The sequence below is a fragment of the Channa argus genome, chromosome 8, assembly GCF_033026475.1.
Source record: "Channa argus isolate prfri chromosome 8, Channa argus male v1.0, whole genome shotgun sequence".
NCBI classification, from domain to species: domain Eukaryota; kingdom Metazoa; phylum Chordata; class Actinopteri; order Anabantiformes; family Channidae; genus Channa; species Channa argus.
Window position 1 is genome coordinate 21,434,866 of NC_090204.1, and position 17,054 is coordinate 21,451,919.

Consider the following 17,054-nt stretch of genomic DNA (forward strand, 5'->3'; position numbering starts at 1 on the left):
AAAATACTCATTTTCTGTTGAAAATTAAGAAACCTCTTCTTATCATTGCCATATGTCAATCATCTTGTGTAGTGGCTCATGAAAGGTTGCTGATATTTTAAATTGTTTATATTTCTGCATAAATATCACCTAAAACATGATCAGATTTTCATGGGAGTCCTAAAACTGGATAACGGTAAAGCAGCTAAAGGACTTAGATAAACAATTACACTCCTTCATTTATTTATTAGGAAAATTATCCAACCTTAATCTTATTGAATTAGGCCATATTTATGTAGAAATAACTAAATATGTTCACAAAACTCATTGTAGGATTTAAAAGCAGAGTAGCATCAAGTTATAACTTGACAGGGAAGAAGAGGAAGAAAGATGAGATGGTGTCCTGTCTGTCTCATATGACTTCAAGACTAAAGTGGAAACCTGGAAATATTCCAGTTGCCTAACAGTGTTAACTTGTCAACTCAGTAAGATTGACCTCCTGACACTAGAGAAAGTCAGGGTTGAAGGTCAAAGTTTTCTCTGTAGCCTGGTTCAGATCTCCTGTCTCATAATTCTGGCATGACTGTAACCTGAAAGTCAATCTGTATTAGGCATTAGTCATGAGCTACTGCAGCTGAAAACCTAAATAAAACTTGACTGAATAGACAGTTGTGAAGGCAGGACGCTTTATTCTGCAATCAGTTAATTTGACATTCGATTTCAAGTGGACACCTATGCAAACAAGCAATGACACCACCGAAATAGTGTGTTGATTCTCTGGTTTCTCAAAATTACTTTAACTATATTGTGTCATTTAAACTAATGTTCAGGTCTTAGATGGGTTCACAGGTCACTACAGATTAACTCTGTTTATATTTTTTTTGTTTTTCAGGACCTCCTCCACCTCTCAGAATATGACCTCTTGGAGCTCGGAGTCCACAATCACATCCACCGCCTGCACCTTCTCACTTCTCTAAGCCTCCTCCAGGAACGAGAAAGGAGGAGAGGTATTTAAATATACCCCCACAAAAACACACACGGTTGACCAAACACTGTCTTTCCTTATCTGATCCATCAGCTTGTTGATTGTGGCTCTGTGTTGGTAGTCCCCAAGTGTCCATCTCCCTGTGTGTGTGTGTGTGTGTCTCTCTGTGTTCCAAGAGTCGACAGAAAGACAGAGACGGATAGCATTACTGTCATGTAAAGGCATGCTTATGCCTGGGGGGTCTGCTCCTGCTGGTGCTGGTGGTAGTGGTTGTCTGGTAGAGGACAATATCATGTCACATACACTTGAGACTGCACACACACACACACACGCATGCATACACATACACACACACGCATACACATACACATGCACACAAATCTGAACACTTCCAAAGCTGTCAGTAAGTGAGAAGAGGAGTGCTGAGACCTGCAGTCCTGCTGGGTTTAATCACTTCTAGAAGTGTTAGTGTGTATTGGTTTGTGTGTGTGTGTGTGTGTGTGTGTGTTTGTGTGTTTGCTCAACAGTTGGCTTTGTTTCCCCAGTTTCCCATGCATTATACTGTGAAATCTAACTGTTGTCCTGGTGACTAAGTTGCCCCTGAGTCCAGTTTATGCCAAGTAAAGAAATTATTTTAATGGATCTTCTGAACTACGGTGCAACACAAGAATGTTTGACTTGACTTGTGTAACTTTTTTTAAAAGTGCTTAAATAAAAGCAGACAATCAAATGTGATGTGTTCGCAACAGGCACAGTAGCTAATTTTCAGTCAAAACAGTGCATCACATTTGTTCCGATGACTGTTGTGTAAACAGGTTTTTTGGGATGAGCCACCAAAAAGTGGAAACAGTGACTATAAAGACAGAGTCTCCTCCTGTCTCATATTTAACCCAGCAATTTGCAAGCGCATCTGGAATGAAGTGTGTTTAGATATAAAAACAGACCTCAAGCTGTGGTGAGTATAAAAACATTTCATTCAAAGCACTTATGGTTACAGAAATTCATAAAAGTAATTTCCTCTGTAGGAGTGTTATAAGGTGATAAACAGTTCAAAATCTCAAAAGATGATAAAAGAGAGGTTTAAAAATACACGATTGTGGGGGATCAAAGGCCTGTGGAGTTTGTCACTGTTTGTCATTTCGCAGAGGGTGTCTAAGTATTTCTAAAATGTGCTCTCGGCGAAACAAACCATAGCTGTTTGATATTTTAAATAAATGCACACATTAACTTATGATGAGAAATCATGCCCTAAAAGAACAAGACATAAATACTAATAATTTTTTTTATCTACGGTGTCTATTTTTTCTTTTTAACAGATCAAAATCTAATTGCTTGTTTTTTTTTCCTGAAATCAGAGTTTGTGACTTAGTGCTGTGCCACACCAACCTGATGTCAGAATACTAGTGCAGATGCGGTTACAACTGCCTGGTTGGCTCATCTTACTTTTGTCCAGAAGAACAAGCAGCACTTAAACATTTGGAGAGCAGATGAGCACGTAGCATGTCCTGCATTTGTGTGAGAAGAACAGAAAGTGGAAGACCTGGGACCACGTATGTACAAACTGTAAACGACGCAGCGTTAGCTTAGCATTTCCACACCCCTCCTGCTCACCACAGATGCTTTATAACTGAGTTTAATCACTGAAGTACTTTGAAACATGCAAATTGTGCAGGCCTTGTTAATACTGCGGTCTCCCATCAGTGTGGTCCTTGATGCAACATAGTGAATCAGTTCAAAAGCAGCTGATAGGGGTGTGATCATGTGAGACACACCAAAAACACTAAACCAACGGATGCACATCGAGGGCCTGGCATCGGGCGACACTTGAGATTGGTGTGTTACAACTCCAAAGTGAGTAGATTTAGCTTTGCTGAGATGGAGGGCATATGTCATATCTATAGATTTATATCTATATCTATATTATCTATAGATAAAACTGTTTGGACAAAACTTTATTGGTGATCGGTTTCTCACTTTGTTTCTTTTTTCCATTGTAAAATGGTGTTTAATATTTCTTAAACATGGATGACCTACACTGTATTTAAAAAATAATAATAATCTGAACAGTGCAGAGAACTGAACTCCCCCGACCACCCATGACCAAATTATTTAAATATTTCCTGATTTATTTATTTATTTATTTTAGTCCAGAGCAGAAAAAGAAGGTATTCGTAATCTATGGGCGGGGAATTAACACTAAATGCTGTGTGAGCCTCAGCAAAGCTTGGACCTTCAGGTTGAGGACACTTCCTGAGGTGAAACAGCCTGTAGATGAAATCACTGTTACCAAGTGCTGTGGTATTATCTGTCTGCCTGGCAGCCTGCCACCCCTATCATTAATACAAAGGCCAGATTTGTTCAGCTAATGGCATACTACACACACACGCACGCACGCACACACACAGCATGTCCAAAAGTGCCAGCTCAACATTTGACCCAGATAAGAGCATTCCAGCGAGAGCACCTTCAGCATAAAACATATGCATACTCTCACACTGCATCCAGGCACATATTAATTCCATCACATTACTGTCTGTTGGCTACAGTATATGATTACAAGGCTAGAATGGGAATCCGAGAGTGTGTGTGTGTGTGTGTGTGTGTGTGTGTGTGTGTGTGTGTGTGTGCACGCCAGGTACTTTCCTCATTGGCACAAATTTAAATGCAGCAGACAAGTAGAGATGCTTCAATTAGAACAATTAGAGGGTGAAATATGAGCCATCAGTAAAACCCACAGATGAACTCTCATATTTCACATATTTGAGGCATTTTAGTTTGAGGTAATGTTTTGTCACTGTTGTTGCTATGGTACCAAGGTTGTTTTGTAGATCATGTTCAAAAGATTAATTGTAACCTTAGTGTGATTCTTCTTTGTAGTTTTAATTTGAAAATGGGGCAAAATGTTGGCTTATAACACACTGGCTACTGTGCTTAGTATCAGACTAGTGCTTGGTTAAAATGAATGTGGGGAATTTTGTGAGTCAAAGATGAAATCATAAAATCATGTGTCTGTCATTGTGACTGCAGCAGGCCTGGTATGCAGTTGAAATTTGGATCATGTGCTGTACATTTTCAGAAAGTTACAGAATGGCTTTATTTACATTTATTTAGTTACAGTCAGCTTTTTTGCTCATTACCCTGGTCAGAGTATAAAAATACCGTAAACACATTCAAAGCCACTGAACACCCTTAAGACTACCTGTTTGCCGCACAACAAATAAATACTTATTCATATAAAAAGAATTAAAAATTAAATTCCATGGTGACAAAAAGTGACCTCTGTTTTAAGAAACCAACACCTAGGTTCATGTAAAGAGAATAAATTTGATCCAAATTAAGGATGAAGCAGCTGCAAGATGCACATGACCACAGAATTTTCTATTCTAACGTAATGTTGGGCAATATGGACACAAAATGCACAGTATTTATATCCTTTCACACTATCCTTCAAAGCACAGAGCGATTTGGCTCAAGTATTTCAACCCTGGTAAGACAAACCTCTAATCCAGTTGTAATCTTTGCTCCTAACAAAGATTCTTTGAAATGAAAGCAGACCGTACTAATAAACATTTTATTAGCTAATGAACAACTAATAAACATTTTATTAGTACAGCTTTTGCACTTGTCTGTTTGGTTGAGCCAGATAAAAATATATGAAAATTTCATACAATATAGAAAATTATATCTCACCATAGATTCTGTCTTTGAACACAGCTATGACATAGTAATATCAAGTATACTACCATGCTACTACTACAGAGTAGGCTCTAGTACTTTTTGTTAAATACGTTTACATTTAGTCATTTAGGAGACGCTTTTATCCAAAGCGACTTACAAGTGAGGTACATGACAAGCAAAAATCCACGTCAAGGAGAGAAAACATACAAGAAAACTCCCATCAGAAACGTGCGTACATTTCATGTCAATAAGCACTGAAGACACAATGTCAGTAATGCTTTCAAAGAGCGTTCAAAATGTAAAAATAATAATAATTGAATCCAAAAACCTGATGATGGAGCAAGTTCCACTGGTCCAGATCTGTCTTGTCCCCGGCTGAACTTAAGGACGTCAGTAAAATAAATACCAGCACAGACACAGATGGCACACTGCCACACTATGCAATGCTAAACATGGACTGATTATCTGCACCGATTAACATGGACCAAGATTATCTGCAATAATGTTTATTAAAATAAATATAAATCAAATAGTTGGATGTGTTGGTCAGTCATATCAGTAGCGTACGTGTGGATCTGTGTAAACAGGGTGTGGCTGCAAGTGGTGAAATGTATAAGCCAGAACCGAACAAAGCCAAACAGTGGTAACCAGCAGAGAGCGAGCGAGCGAGCGAGCATACTGACCACCAGCTCCTTTATAGTCTTTAGAGCTCTAATTCCAGTTTCTCCAAATCTGGCAGGCCTCCAATCAGCAGCCAGATTAGAAGGAGAGAACACCCACTTCCCATCCACGCCACACCAGGCAGGGGCTGCCCCAGGGGCTGCCCCACACTGTTTGTGTGTGAGATGGCGAGAGAGGGAGAGAGAGGGAGAGCAAGCAGGTGTCCATCCTGACAGTTTGTTTGCTTGTTTATGTCCCTGGTGGACAGTGATGTTGCCATGGTGGCAGCATGCTTCCAGTGGTCAGCTGGGAGTTAGTTGGTTTGTGGGCTAGACACAGTTACATCACGTGTTAATAGCTGTTCTCTTGCTTGTTCAGTGTTTATCGCTACAGAAGTTGTTGAAGCAGGGCAGAATTTTCCTTTCATCTCTTATTCTGCCCCCCAAAATCCGCTAATGAACAGCGGATTCATCAGCTCTTTAAGGCCTAACTAAATAGTTCTGTAACACTTAAAAGACTGAACCATGCCTATAATGCCACTAGTAGAAATCGGCATCACGCGGCCAACACAGACCTCTCTATTAACAAGCCAAGAGTTGTTAGGATGACAAATATGTTTGTGGTAAAGTTTTTAATGAAACAGGAAATGACAAACAAGAATAATAAAAAAAAAACAATAGCACAAATTTCAGTGCCGTTTACGACTCAGAGGAGGAAGCTGTATTTTTATAAAGAAGAGATCAAAGGCAGTAAAGCAAGGACCAAAGTTTAATAACCTCATGTCAACTTTTCTCCTTCACTGACATCAACAACTGCAGATGAATCCCATTTCATTTCACAATAACAATATCCATAAACACAGCTATTCTTTTGTCAGGGTTTAGAAGCATTTACGTCGTTGTGCGTTGGCAGTTTTAATCCATGACCTTTACATATGAGATCATTTGTTACTTGCTACCAAGGTGTACAAGCTGAACTAGTACAATCTCTCTTGTGAAGGTGATAAACTCACTCACATGACCTAGAGTTAATACTGAGTGTACTATAAACATCTTACTGTTTCTGTCTGTGCTTGTCAGTAACACCAACTGTGCCGGCAACATTCGGCTCTTATCGTTTATATTTCAAAACCGGGAAGATACAGTCTGGGGAATTAGAGAGATAGGAACATGCTGAAAGTGCTAAGACTTAAGAAAAAAAACAAACTTGGCCCACATACCACTGTTTCTGCAGTGAAATTTGTTAATTTTGCATAGTCAGATTTGTGACTGTCAGCATCATTCTGTATGTTCAATATTGTACATGGTCCCTTATTTATAAAATGATTAAGTAATTAGATTAGTAACATTGCTACTTAATATTTGCTCTGAGCTGCTGCATGTTGCCACCTCTACATTATGAAGAAGCTGTCATGATTTATGAGTGATGCTCTTGTCAAATTCAGCATCACTTTGAGGTAAAAGTAACACAGAAATTCTGTGGAGGTGTGAAAAGCACATTTTATTCTACCTGAACTACATATTAGACCGGTAATTTGTGTTTTATTGTAAACCCCGAGGCGGCAACCAAAGGAATTAGGAGTGGCTTTAATGTTGAACTTTTCACACTTCACACTTTTCTGATCAGAAACACGCATGGAAACACAAACACAGATCTAAGAGTGAACAGGGGAGTAGAGGTAAAGTGGGGAGCAGTGGGACATGATGAGTGGATGGAATGAGGGGGAGAGCAAATAGAGAAAGGCAAAGGAGAAGTTAAAAGTGGGAAGAAAGTGTTCCTTTCAAAGTTCATATCTACCAGGAGATGCAGGGATACCAGGAAACGCTTGCTTAAAAATAAACCAGATTCAGTTTTCTCAGGTGGCAGTAGAAGGTGAAGCCCAAGCCATCTATTTATTGGTTTGATAAACACAGTCAGCCTCAGGTGGATTGGTGGTCAGTGTTTGGAAGGGGGTTATTCTTCGAGGCGTTGTGCCAAAGTGCTCTGCTTATGGAGTCCCAGTGTGGTGAGCGAGGGTTGGGCCTAAGGGTTCATGTTACCAGGAAGCACAGAAAATCACTGTAATGCTGTGGGGTTCTCTTAATCTATTTTTAACATTTAGTGAGATATACATATTTTAGTCTGTGGATTTTTCCTAAACCGCAGATTAATCTCTGAGCTTGTACAGTATGTTTTCATCTGTGACATGTATTTTGGTCATTTTGAGTAAATTTATAAAAGGAAACAGTGTATAGTAAATCTAGATTGCTGCCATGCTTTTACACTGTACTGTATATTCCTGGTATCATGAAATATTAGTTATTTTTCTACAAACAACTTGATAAAAGCTTTTGTCACAATTACACATCAGTTCTTTTCTGCCCCTCTTCAAATGGCACTTCTTTCTATACCTGCTTTATGGGGGCAGGCAGGTGATTCAGGATTTGATTGTAGATTACACTCCTGACTCACTGCATAGCTTCCTAGAAACACCACCCTCACACACACAAAGATGCCAAGAATGTTCACATGCTTGTATAAAATAGTGCTGAGATTTACTCCAAAATAAATTTCAGCTTCAGCTGCATATTTTTGCTTCCAAACAGCCCCTACATCCTTAGCCACATATGCTCACAGTGTTGACTATAATCTATGTATTTAATAATTAGGTCACTGCTGCTCATTGTCCCATACTCAGATTATATTACAGGGATTTAATTATACATATGTTTAGTGGTCATGTATGAAGTAGATATGCTCCAGTGTGCATATGACTTGAGCCTGGATGATCGGGGTGGTGAAACATTCTAGTGTTGCCTCTGGAAAAGTGTCCATCTGTCCTTGTGTAGCCCAATCAGAGCCTAGACCTAAACCACATAAGGTGGAACATGTGCTTTAGACCTGAAGAAGTATTAAAGAATTAAAGAAATCATTGTGGTTTTTTTTGGGGGGGGGGGGGTTTAGTTCTAACTGTTTTGATGATTGATCAATCCATAAACGGACTTCCGTTTTGGGTCCTCACGCCCACAAAGTACACAGTTACACGCACAACCTTGGCTTGGGTTTGCTGAGAAGTCTTTGCGCTTCTATTTTTTTAATAAACAACCATAAATTCCCAAAGAGAGGTTATTGAGTGTATTTCGATGAGCAAAAATTGTACTTTTGCCAACTTGAATGAAATCAACAATGCAATCGTGTGTTAAAAGTGAAGGGGACTGAATACATTCTGGAGCTAATGAAAGTGTCTTTGAAGTGATAAGAAATGATAAGCTTGAACACCATATGTTTTATTTTTATAGGGTGGCTGATCATTCTGGTGACTTACGACATTTTACTCAAAGTCAACAGTTGTAATGTCAATTTGGCGAAGTGATTACGAAGACTGTAAACACACTTAATGTTTAACCATAATGCGAGCCAGTTATTTGGAAATGAAACCAAAAGTAGGCCTGGCAGATCTGGCCTGTCTATACCTATCATCCCTTGTCTTGCAAAACTAAATGGGCGCACACACAGTTGCAGCAAGTAGTCAAAGCAAGTCAAAGCCGAAGCAGGTAGTCACTGTGTTTTAGGTTTAACCTCACATTTTCCACAGTGCAATCTCCTGGCATTGCTTTGGTGCCAAAGTTTGTCATAAAGAGAAAAACTAAGTCGTGTGAAAAACAAAATATTCGTTTACGACAACAAGGAAATCTTTATTCCCTCACACTCATCAGTGGGTTTCCCACTCTTAACGAATTTAGCATGAATAGATCAAAAGGCCGGCATGTATTTGGCAGCATTATTGTGTGTGTGTGTGTGTGTAAGTGCACATGTGTGTGCAATGCGGGCCATCTCCTCATCTCAACTTCCATAGTGGCAGGATGGGCTCGTTGTATTGTCTAAAAGGAAACACATGCACACACGCGCGCTCATGCCCGTGTGTTATCAACTCTAGACAATACAGATGAGGACAAAGGCAGGAGAGAGTGCTATCCTGAGGGCCAGCCAGCACACAAACGGACACAAATACACACTCAGCATGACCTCATACTTGATGCAGTGGCACAAATAGAACTTGTCTACTTGTTTGACTGCTTCACACGACTAAATGTAATTGTTTTTGCCAACCTTCTTAAACCATTGAGCTGATTTGTGTTCCAGCAAGCCTTGAGTTAAGCAGTTAAAACGTTGTGAGCGTTGAGTGTGCCTCAGTTTGGTCAAACATGTCACAACGGTGCTGAGACTACGCTTTATTTCATCTCCTCTCTGCAAATAGCAACATTAGGTCACATCTAAATCTTCTCTAAGCATCAGGCCAGTTGGTGGTGTTGGTGTAAGAGGTCCCAAACAAAAGACTTGCTGCATGAAATATGAGGCAGTACAAGGAACACAGAGGGGAGGAGGGGAGGTGAAGGTGGGAAATTGGAGGGCAGAAGGGAGTTTTATTCTGTGCTGGGGAGGGCAGGAGTCAGGGAGACAAGAGACAACTCAGCTGAAAAAGAAAGAAAACTCCTCCCAAACGGAGAAGAGCAGAAGGAGGGGCTGAGTGCTCGCAAATCACTCCCCAGAGAGAGAGAGAGAGAGAGAGAGAGGAGGGCAGGGCTTGCGATTGTACAGCACTACTTGTTGTTGCCTGTCTGAGGGAGCATGAGTGTGTTTCTTTCAGCCGGTCAGCTAGTCAGTCATTCAAACAAACTATGAGAGGGGCTAATTTTGATACAAGTGTATAAAGCTAAAAGAAAGAGAGAAGATTGTGAGAAGAGGACACACTGACAGGTAGGGATGAAGCGTGCGTCTGTGTGTTTATGCCATTTGTACACGTCTAGGTGTGTATGTGTAGGAATGTGTGTATTGTGGGGCACACAGAGGTGAGACTAACACGTTTATGTTCATCTCCTGTTTCTACACGTTGAATTAGAAATTGCCATCTTTCTTTCACTGGGGCTGCTGTTTATTTCCTCACACTCCTGCCTCCCCTTAGTTTCTCAGCTGTCTTGCGCTCCTTTTCGGTTGAATTGTTTATAGCTTGCAGTGAGTTAGACCTACTCGGGGACTTTTGAGCAATAAGTTGCTATCCCAAGGCACTGGGTGTAACTGTGGTTGCATGGATTGTTGGTGCTAACTGTGGAAACCCCAGCAGGCAATAATTACATGAAATGTGACAGATAAGTCCAACAGCATTTCTTTAATCAAGGTTTTCTTCTTTTTTCCAGTTGGTTTACTTTGTTTCAGCGGCTCCAACATCTTACAATTATGTTTTTCCTTATAGACGCGATGATTCAACTGATTTATTGCCTCTATATAAAGGGAAATGATACAAAAATGGTCTTTTACAAGTAGTTAAATGACGCTGATATCATGTTATATGGCTGTAAAGTAGTAAGTAGTAAAATAAATCCAAACCTCTGAGACTGGTTGAAACTCTGACCTTTCACTTATGAGAAGAATGAGACATTTTTAAACAGCAAGATGCAGTACCCACAAGATGATGACAGATATTTGCATCTGTGTGTGCTGATGTTTTGTGTGTTTCTGTACAGTTAAACACACACATGCAGAAGGTTGATTTAGACGTTAGTCAGTGTCATGTCTGAGCCAATAAGATTCAGCCTTTAATTAATGCCCAGCTCTCACAAAGCTCAAGTTTAATTGCGCCATGAGCTTGGTGTGTTTCCAGTGGCTGTGGTGTGTGTGTGTGTGTGTGTGAGAGAGAGAGAGAGGGAGCGGTGTCTTGTTACTTGCCCCAGTGGGATGAGTCGGTTGGTATTCCAGCCACTCGTCAACACTGTGTGACATGCTGGACATTACTAAGAGCGACTGACTGACTTATACTTAAATCAGCCCCTGGAATTAACTTGAGCATCAGCAGTTTGTCGAACTTTAAACTCTATAGCCTTTGTGTGATGACCCCTCACAGTAGCTGTTATTTATTTTTACCGATAAACACTATACTTATACAGAATGTGTGATGAAGATGCAGTTTATAGCATCACGTAGACCAGCAGCAGGGGGGGGTAGTACATCTACTTCAAACAAAGAAATTGGTTAGAGTTTTAAAATTTGTCTTACTCAAAGAGCTGTACTGTCTGATGTAACTATCAAAAGGACAACTGTTTCCCCCTATTTCTGACAGTTATGCTCAGGCAATAATCTTCTGGCATGCGTCAGTGTTATCAGCAGGCACAGGCTGGATTTCCAGTGAACCTCGCCTTTTTAACCATTCGGGGAAGCCCGAACCCTGTGCTTTACATACTGACGTGAAAGGTTAGCACAGACTGCAGCCTGAGTATGGGACACTCTGACTGGACTCAATACATGCTACAGCTTGATTCCCAAAAGTGGAAAATTGTAGTTATAACATTGATAAGCTGGATGACTCCTAAAAATTGACTGTCCCAAACCAATTAGCTGGGAAGTTGTGCCTACACACTAACTACCTAACATGACATTACATGTACCACTCTGAAGTACCTGTAATGTTGTCTGAAGTACATATAGCATGCTATGCAAAGTTCTACTTAGTTATATGATATTTACTTTTATTTGAAGCTCTTTCCGTGTAACAGTGTTTTTACATTGTAATGTTATTGCTTTTACTGAAGTACAAAAGAAAAAAAAAGACTTCTTTCAGCACAGACTGACTCAGCTGTCTTTTCCTCTGTGGGACTCAATGGCTCACAGAATGGTGATCACTGTCCACAGGACAACACACACACACACACACAGTTCATGTGTACATGTTTCACCACAGATGTATTCACGTACACTAAGGAGGAGTTGCATGTGTGTGAGAGAGAGACAGAAAGATAGAAATACACAGAATCTGAATTATTATATGGAAGTTGCTGCTGTGGGATTTAATAGCAGCCTCATTAATATGTTACTCACCCACTAACACACACACGCACACATAGACTGGTGGGCCCACACACTGAAGAGTGCACTAGGACACCTTTCTCTCTGTGTGTGTCTCTCTCTCTCTAACAAAGACTGGCTATTAACATGTGTCATGTGACAGTTGTTTTCATTGTTCACTTCTGGCCAGGGGTGGTTTTGCTAATGCCTTGTTGCGTCTGTGTGTGTGTGTGTGTGTGTGTGTGTGTTGTGCATGCTATAGCAGGAAGACACTTTAAGCCCACTAGAGGAAACTCCTCATTCCTAAGCATGTTGATGGTTTTGTTTGTCCACCCTATTGTGCATGTGTGCAAAAAGAGAGCAGTAGTGTTCACGTATAAATCTTTATTATAGAGTGTATTTAATCTTATGTTTCACTGTATAAACCACAGGATTTATACGATTCCTCCAGTTAAACCACAATTCCCACACATCAGGCCACAATAGTGAATTAAATGGGGCCTATTGAGACTCTTTAAGGTCTCTTGGTGGTCCCCCAAATCTCTGTTTTTAAAACCACAACTTCAGTGGCTTAACAACAAAGCTTTGAAAGGTCTGAATGATGTGTAGCTTTAGTGGGAGCCACTGAGAGAGCGCTAACATTTAATTAAACCTAAATTGAATGGAAAGTTGTGTCCTGTATGTTAGAATTAGAGAAAACCTAAGAGATTGGCAGTGAAAAAGGGAAGAGAGAGATGTTTGTTTTATTGCTAGTGATCCTTTAATATCATCAGCCTGCTGTCTAAATGTTTATACTGCCATTTCCTCTTCCTGTTAATCTGCTCTTGTTTCCCACCCAAGGTTGTGTGTGTGTGTGTGTGTGCGCCCAAGTTGGCGTTCCCAACCCAAGGCCTTCACTAGTGTTTGTTTACTTAAGAATATTTTGTCTTTTATACCATGGTCAAGGAAATATTCTTCAACTTGGGTGGGCAGGTGTCAAAATTGGTAAAGAGCTGTAAAGAACGATAAGCTGGTGTCTACCACTCTTTAGCTTGGACTTAAATGACCCATGACCTTTGTTACTGAACTGCAATTGGTAGAGGAACAGTATTTGACATTTTTCTTTATAGACAGTGCTGTGCAAAGGTTTAAGGCGTTTGATTGGATTCTTAACGAGGAATGATACTTTCTGCATACTACTGAGCTGGAGATGGATATCACTTTTTCCCATACTGAGTACCTACATTCTAGTACTCCCATGCTGAGTACTGGTACAAATAACAAACTGTTTTGCTTCTGCTATGAGTTTTTGGAGAGTAGAATTCTCATCAGTCCATTTCAGTTAAGCGAATTCCACGAGAATGGAAATTCTCATTCGTTCTTTGGCCAAAACCTAAATATGGTGGCGACTGGTGTTTAATAAAAACTGGTGTTTAATTACTGAAAAGAATGAATTGGAAAGGAAATGAATAAATAAGCATAGCTCAGCTTTAGGGTGATATCCTTAATGGAGAAGAACATACAACACAGGCTGTAGAGTTTACACAGGAAAATGAAGGTAAACGTAAACCTCAGATAAAGTTCTAGTTAATATATTTAACCCTTGTTGTTGCTGATGTCACTCACAAATATCAAATGTTTTTAAAATATGCTTGAAAAACACGAGTGTGACTGTTAGTAACAAGTACACAAAGGTGAGATTGATGCCCAATACTGGTATCGTCATCAGGACATCCTTCTATACATACTACATTTGGCAATATGGACACATTCTCTGGACAGTACCAACAACAAGAGGAAGCTCCTTTGTCATGTTTGCCTGAACTTCATGAAAAAGTAAACGGATTAAAACTGTAGCTGTAAGTCTGTGCAAACACTAATTTATTTATTTATGTATTTATTTATTCCCTTACCTGACTTAGGAAATGAAAACATTCCCATCATGATTATGGGCGCTATCACCGAAAGTAAAATTGGACCTTTATCCATCACACATTCCCATCAGGGAGGAATCTTACTCGTCCATAATGCATTCTGCAGCAGGACAACATGCCAAAACATATGGACTGTCTTCAGTGATAAGAAGAAAAAGAAGTCCTCTAACAGATGGTGAACTATAGCCCTCACAAACCCCCAATCTCAACTTCATGGAGTCAGTCTGGCCTTAAATATAGACACAGAAGACACTGAGACAGATTCAATCTTAAGTGGCTAGTTCCCTTGATTTGTACTCTGAAAAACTATCCACAACTGTACCTAGTAGAAGTTTTGTACAGTCTGTAAAGGCTTATGACTTGTGGCACTTTTTACTCCCCCTCCAGCTGTAAATCATGTTCTCTATGCAGAAAATGGAAAGTGAAGGAGTAAAAGGAATGAGGAGGTCGAATTAGAGGGGGCAACTTTCACTGTGTGGAATAACTCTGACAGCTCTTAGAATGAAGGATTTATTTATCAGATGAATTGAAAGTGTTAATGTGGCTGCTTGTTGTGTGTCTGATTGGGTGTTTTTTCCCTCGGTAGGAGTTGATCCTTTCTCCTCTGCAGGAGGGTGTGTGTCTGTCTGGCAGATGGCCAGGGCCACACACAATTATGCATACACACACTGACCATCCCTGAGGGTCCTAGTAAAGCTCCCCCTCCTCTGGAGTTATTCTGCCACTCAGAGGAATCCACTCTCTGACCCAGAATGCTGTAGCTGGACTTTTCCTGTGTGTGTGTGTGTGTGTGTGTGTGTGTGTGTGTGTGTGTGTGTGTGTGTGTGTGTGTGAACTTTACCCGACACACTAAAAAGTCTTGCGATGGCCAGCTGTTCCTTTTTTTTTGGTAACCTATATTAGCATTTTTATTGACATTCATCATCCCAAGCTGGCGACTGTGTGGCCCCCTGCTGAGGTTTGGTTCAGCTGTGTAGGACTGAGCTCCAGGTTTCCTGTGGTGGCAAAGCTTCATAACTTATTTAAAGCTCCTAACAAATATTTATTTCTCCTTTTGTTTTGGGCTGTTAAAAATGTACTTTTTCTCTCATTGATTAATTATTTGTTAGAGACAAAAGATATTTATCAAGAGGTAGCCTGTGCATTGGCACAATTCAGTGACGCATTACAAAAGACGTTATAGTTGTAGCCTTTCACAACTCTAGTGAAGAATTCCTGGTGTTTCTCAGATGTACTGATATGCTTTTTTTATTAGGGTTAGCTGTTCCTTCTTGCTACTGGTTTTCCCACTAAGCTCCCTGCAGTAAGTAAAAGTACAGAAGTATTTGCTGAAGAGATACTTGAAATCCCTTTAGAATGTCACACAAATTATTATAAACGTATTGCATTATAATTATTGAAACATTACTGTGGTTATTACAGCTGGTAAGTAAAGAGCTTACATTAACCTTTTGATGATCATGTGTTTTAATTCTGATTCTTTATTTAAATTTCTTTGCATATTGTTGGATAGCTTGTGAATTTTAAACATGGGGTCAATACATATATTATACTGCTTTTGTTTTATCGATTAGTTTTTTAAAAATGTAAATTGCAACTATAGTGATCAACAGTACAATGTTTGCCTCTGAAGTGTAGGGAAGTTTAGGTATGAAGAACCTCTAGTGAAGCAGAAATGCCTTAAAATTCCACTTAAGTAAATGTAATTAGTGACTTTACACCACTGGTCACCTCAGCTCAGTTCAAACACTTGGTCATCTTTGCTCTATGAGAAGTTGTTGATCGGAATTTTCATGGCAAAGTATTTTTCGCCAGGAGTGACGTTGTGGGTATGTGGTGTAAACACAGCTTCTTCGTGTGGGCTGACTGCACTCTGGGAGAGGTACTGCAGTACCAGGACACACAGTTTCTCTGATCATAATCCGTTAGTTCGCATGGAGACAAAAACACCAGCATAGTTTTACCGGTCAGATTCTTGGGCTTGATGAGATTAGAAATGGGCAGAGCATGTGGAGCATGTCTGTCACTGATGGTGTTTGTACAGTATGACTAACGGCTGCGTGGTGAGCGATTCAGAGCAGATCATATCGTGCTGTCCAGTCATTGTCACGCAGCAGGGGAATTTATCAAGAACCTGTTTGGTGTTTTCCATCACTGCCAACTCACAGTATCTTTCCTGTTCATCTTGGTGCATTTATATCTGACTTTCATAAGTTGTGTGACCTCAAAAGTCTCAAGCAGAAGCTAATTTTAGGGGCCTTGCTGCAATATAAAGTATTTCAAGAATTCCCTAATGATGTGACATTTATAGTACGTTGATAAGAATAATGTCTGAAAATACAAAAGTTATTTCAGTCTTTGTTACGGCATGAAAGGTTATTACCCTTATGTACTGTGTAGATTTATGCTCTCCTAAGGAGCTATAGTTAAAAGGTGTTGCTTGGTGTTTTCTTCTCTGCATTTTACACAGGTTTGTTGGAAATATTAATCAAATCAAGGCTAATGTTTAGCTTGTAAGGATTTAGCATTTAAAAAATATTGACAGCAGTCTGACGAGGTTAAAGCAACATTACCAACGTCCCGATGCATTTATTAGTGCTTCCTCTACAGTACAATCGTCTTCAAGTCTTTTGCACCTTGTGTTCATTGGCTTTCTTCAAATGTTTTCATACTATATATATTCTTTAAATCCTCCTTTTACTAAGTTGTCTAAGTAAAAGACAGTGAACGTCTAGGACAAACAAATGTCAGTCAGTTTTTCTTTAAAGTCAAAGAGAAATGGCACTTTAAGAAACGCTGTCCAGTTGGCCAAAGTACTTTGCATACACAAAGTAAAATCATAAAATAAAGCAGAATTATTACAAGGGATAAAACAACATTAAAAATAAAAAAATACATAAAATAAAATTAGAATAGCAGTAATTCACATTACGTAGCTTGAACTGAGGGATGTGATGTGAGGTTTTATTTTCCTCCATGTGACATCTTAGAGTGTATTTTTGTGTGCATGATGACGCGTTGTG

The 17,054-nt window shown here is 39.7% G+C and overlaps 1 protein-coding gene across 2 annotated transcripts in view; it reads left to right on the top strand.

Annotated features, from left to right (window-relative positions):
- bcar3 (BCAR3 adaptor protein, NSP family member) overlaps nucleotides 1-17,054 on the top strand; it is a 52,591-nt gene that overhangs the window by 3,804 nt on the left and 31,733 nt on the right. Inside the window, exon 2 of one of the 2 annotated variants that reach the window (XM_067512889.1) lies at nucleotides 872-986. In XM_067512889.1, coding sequence (XP_067368990.1) covers nucleotides 872-986 — 115 coding nt within the window. Of the gene's footprint in view, nucleotides 1-871; nucleotides 987-9,873; nucleotides 10,040-17,054 lie in introns of those variants that run through there. The other variant, XM_067512890.1, reaches the window with a different exon arrangement.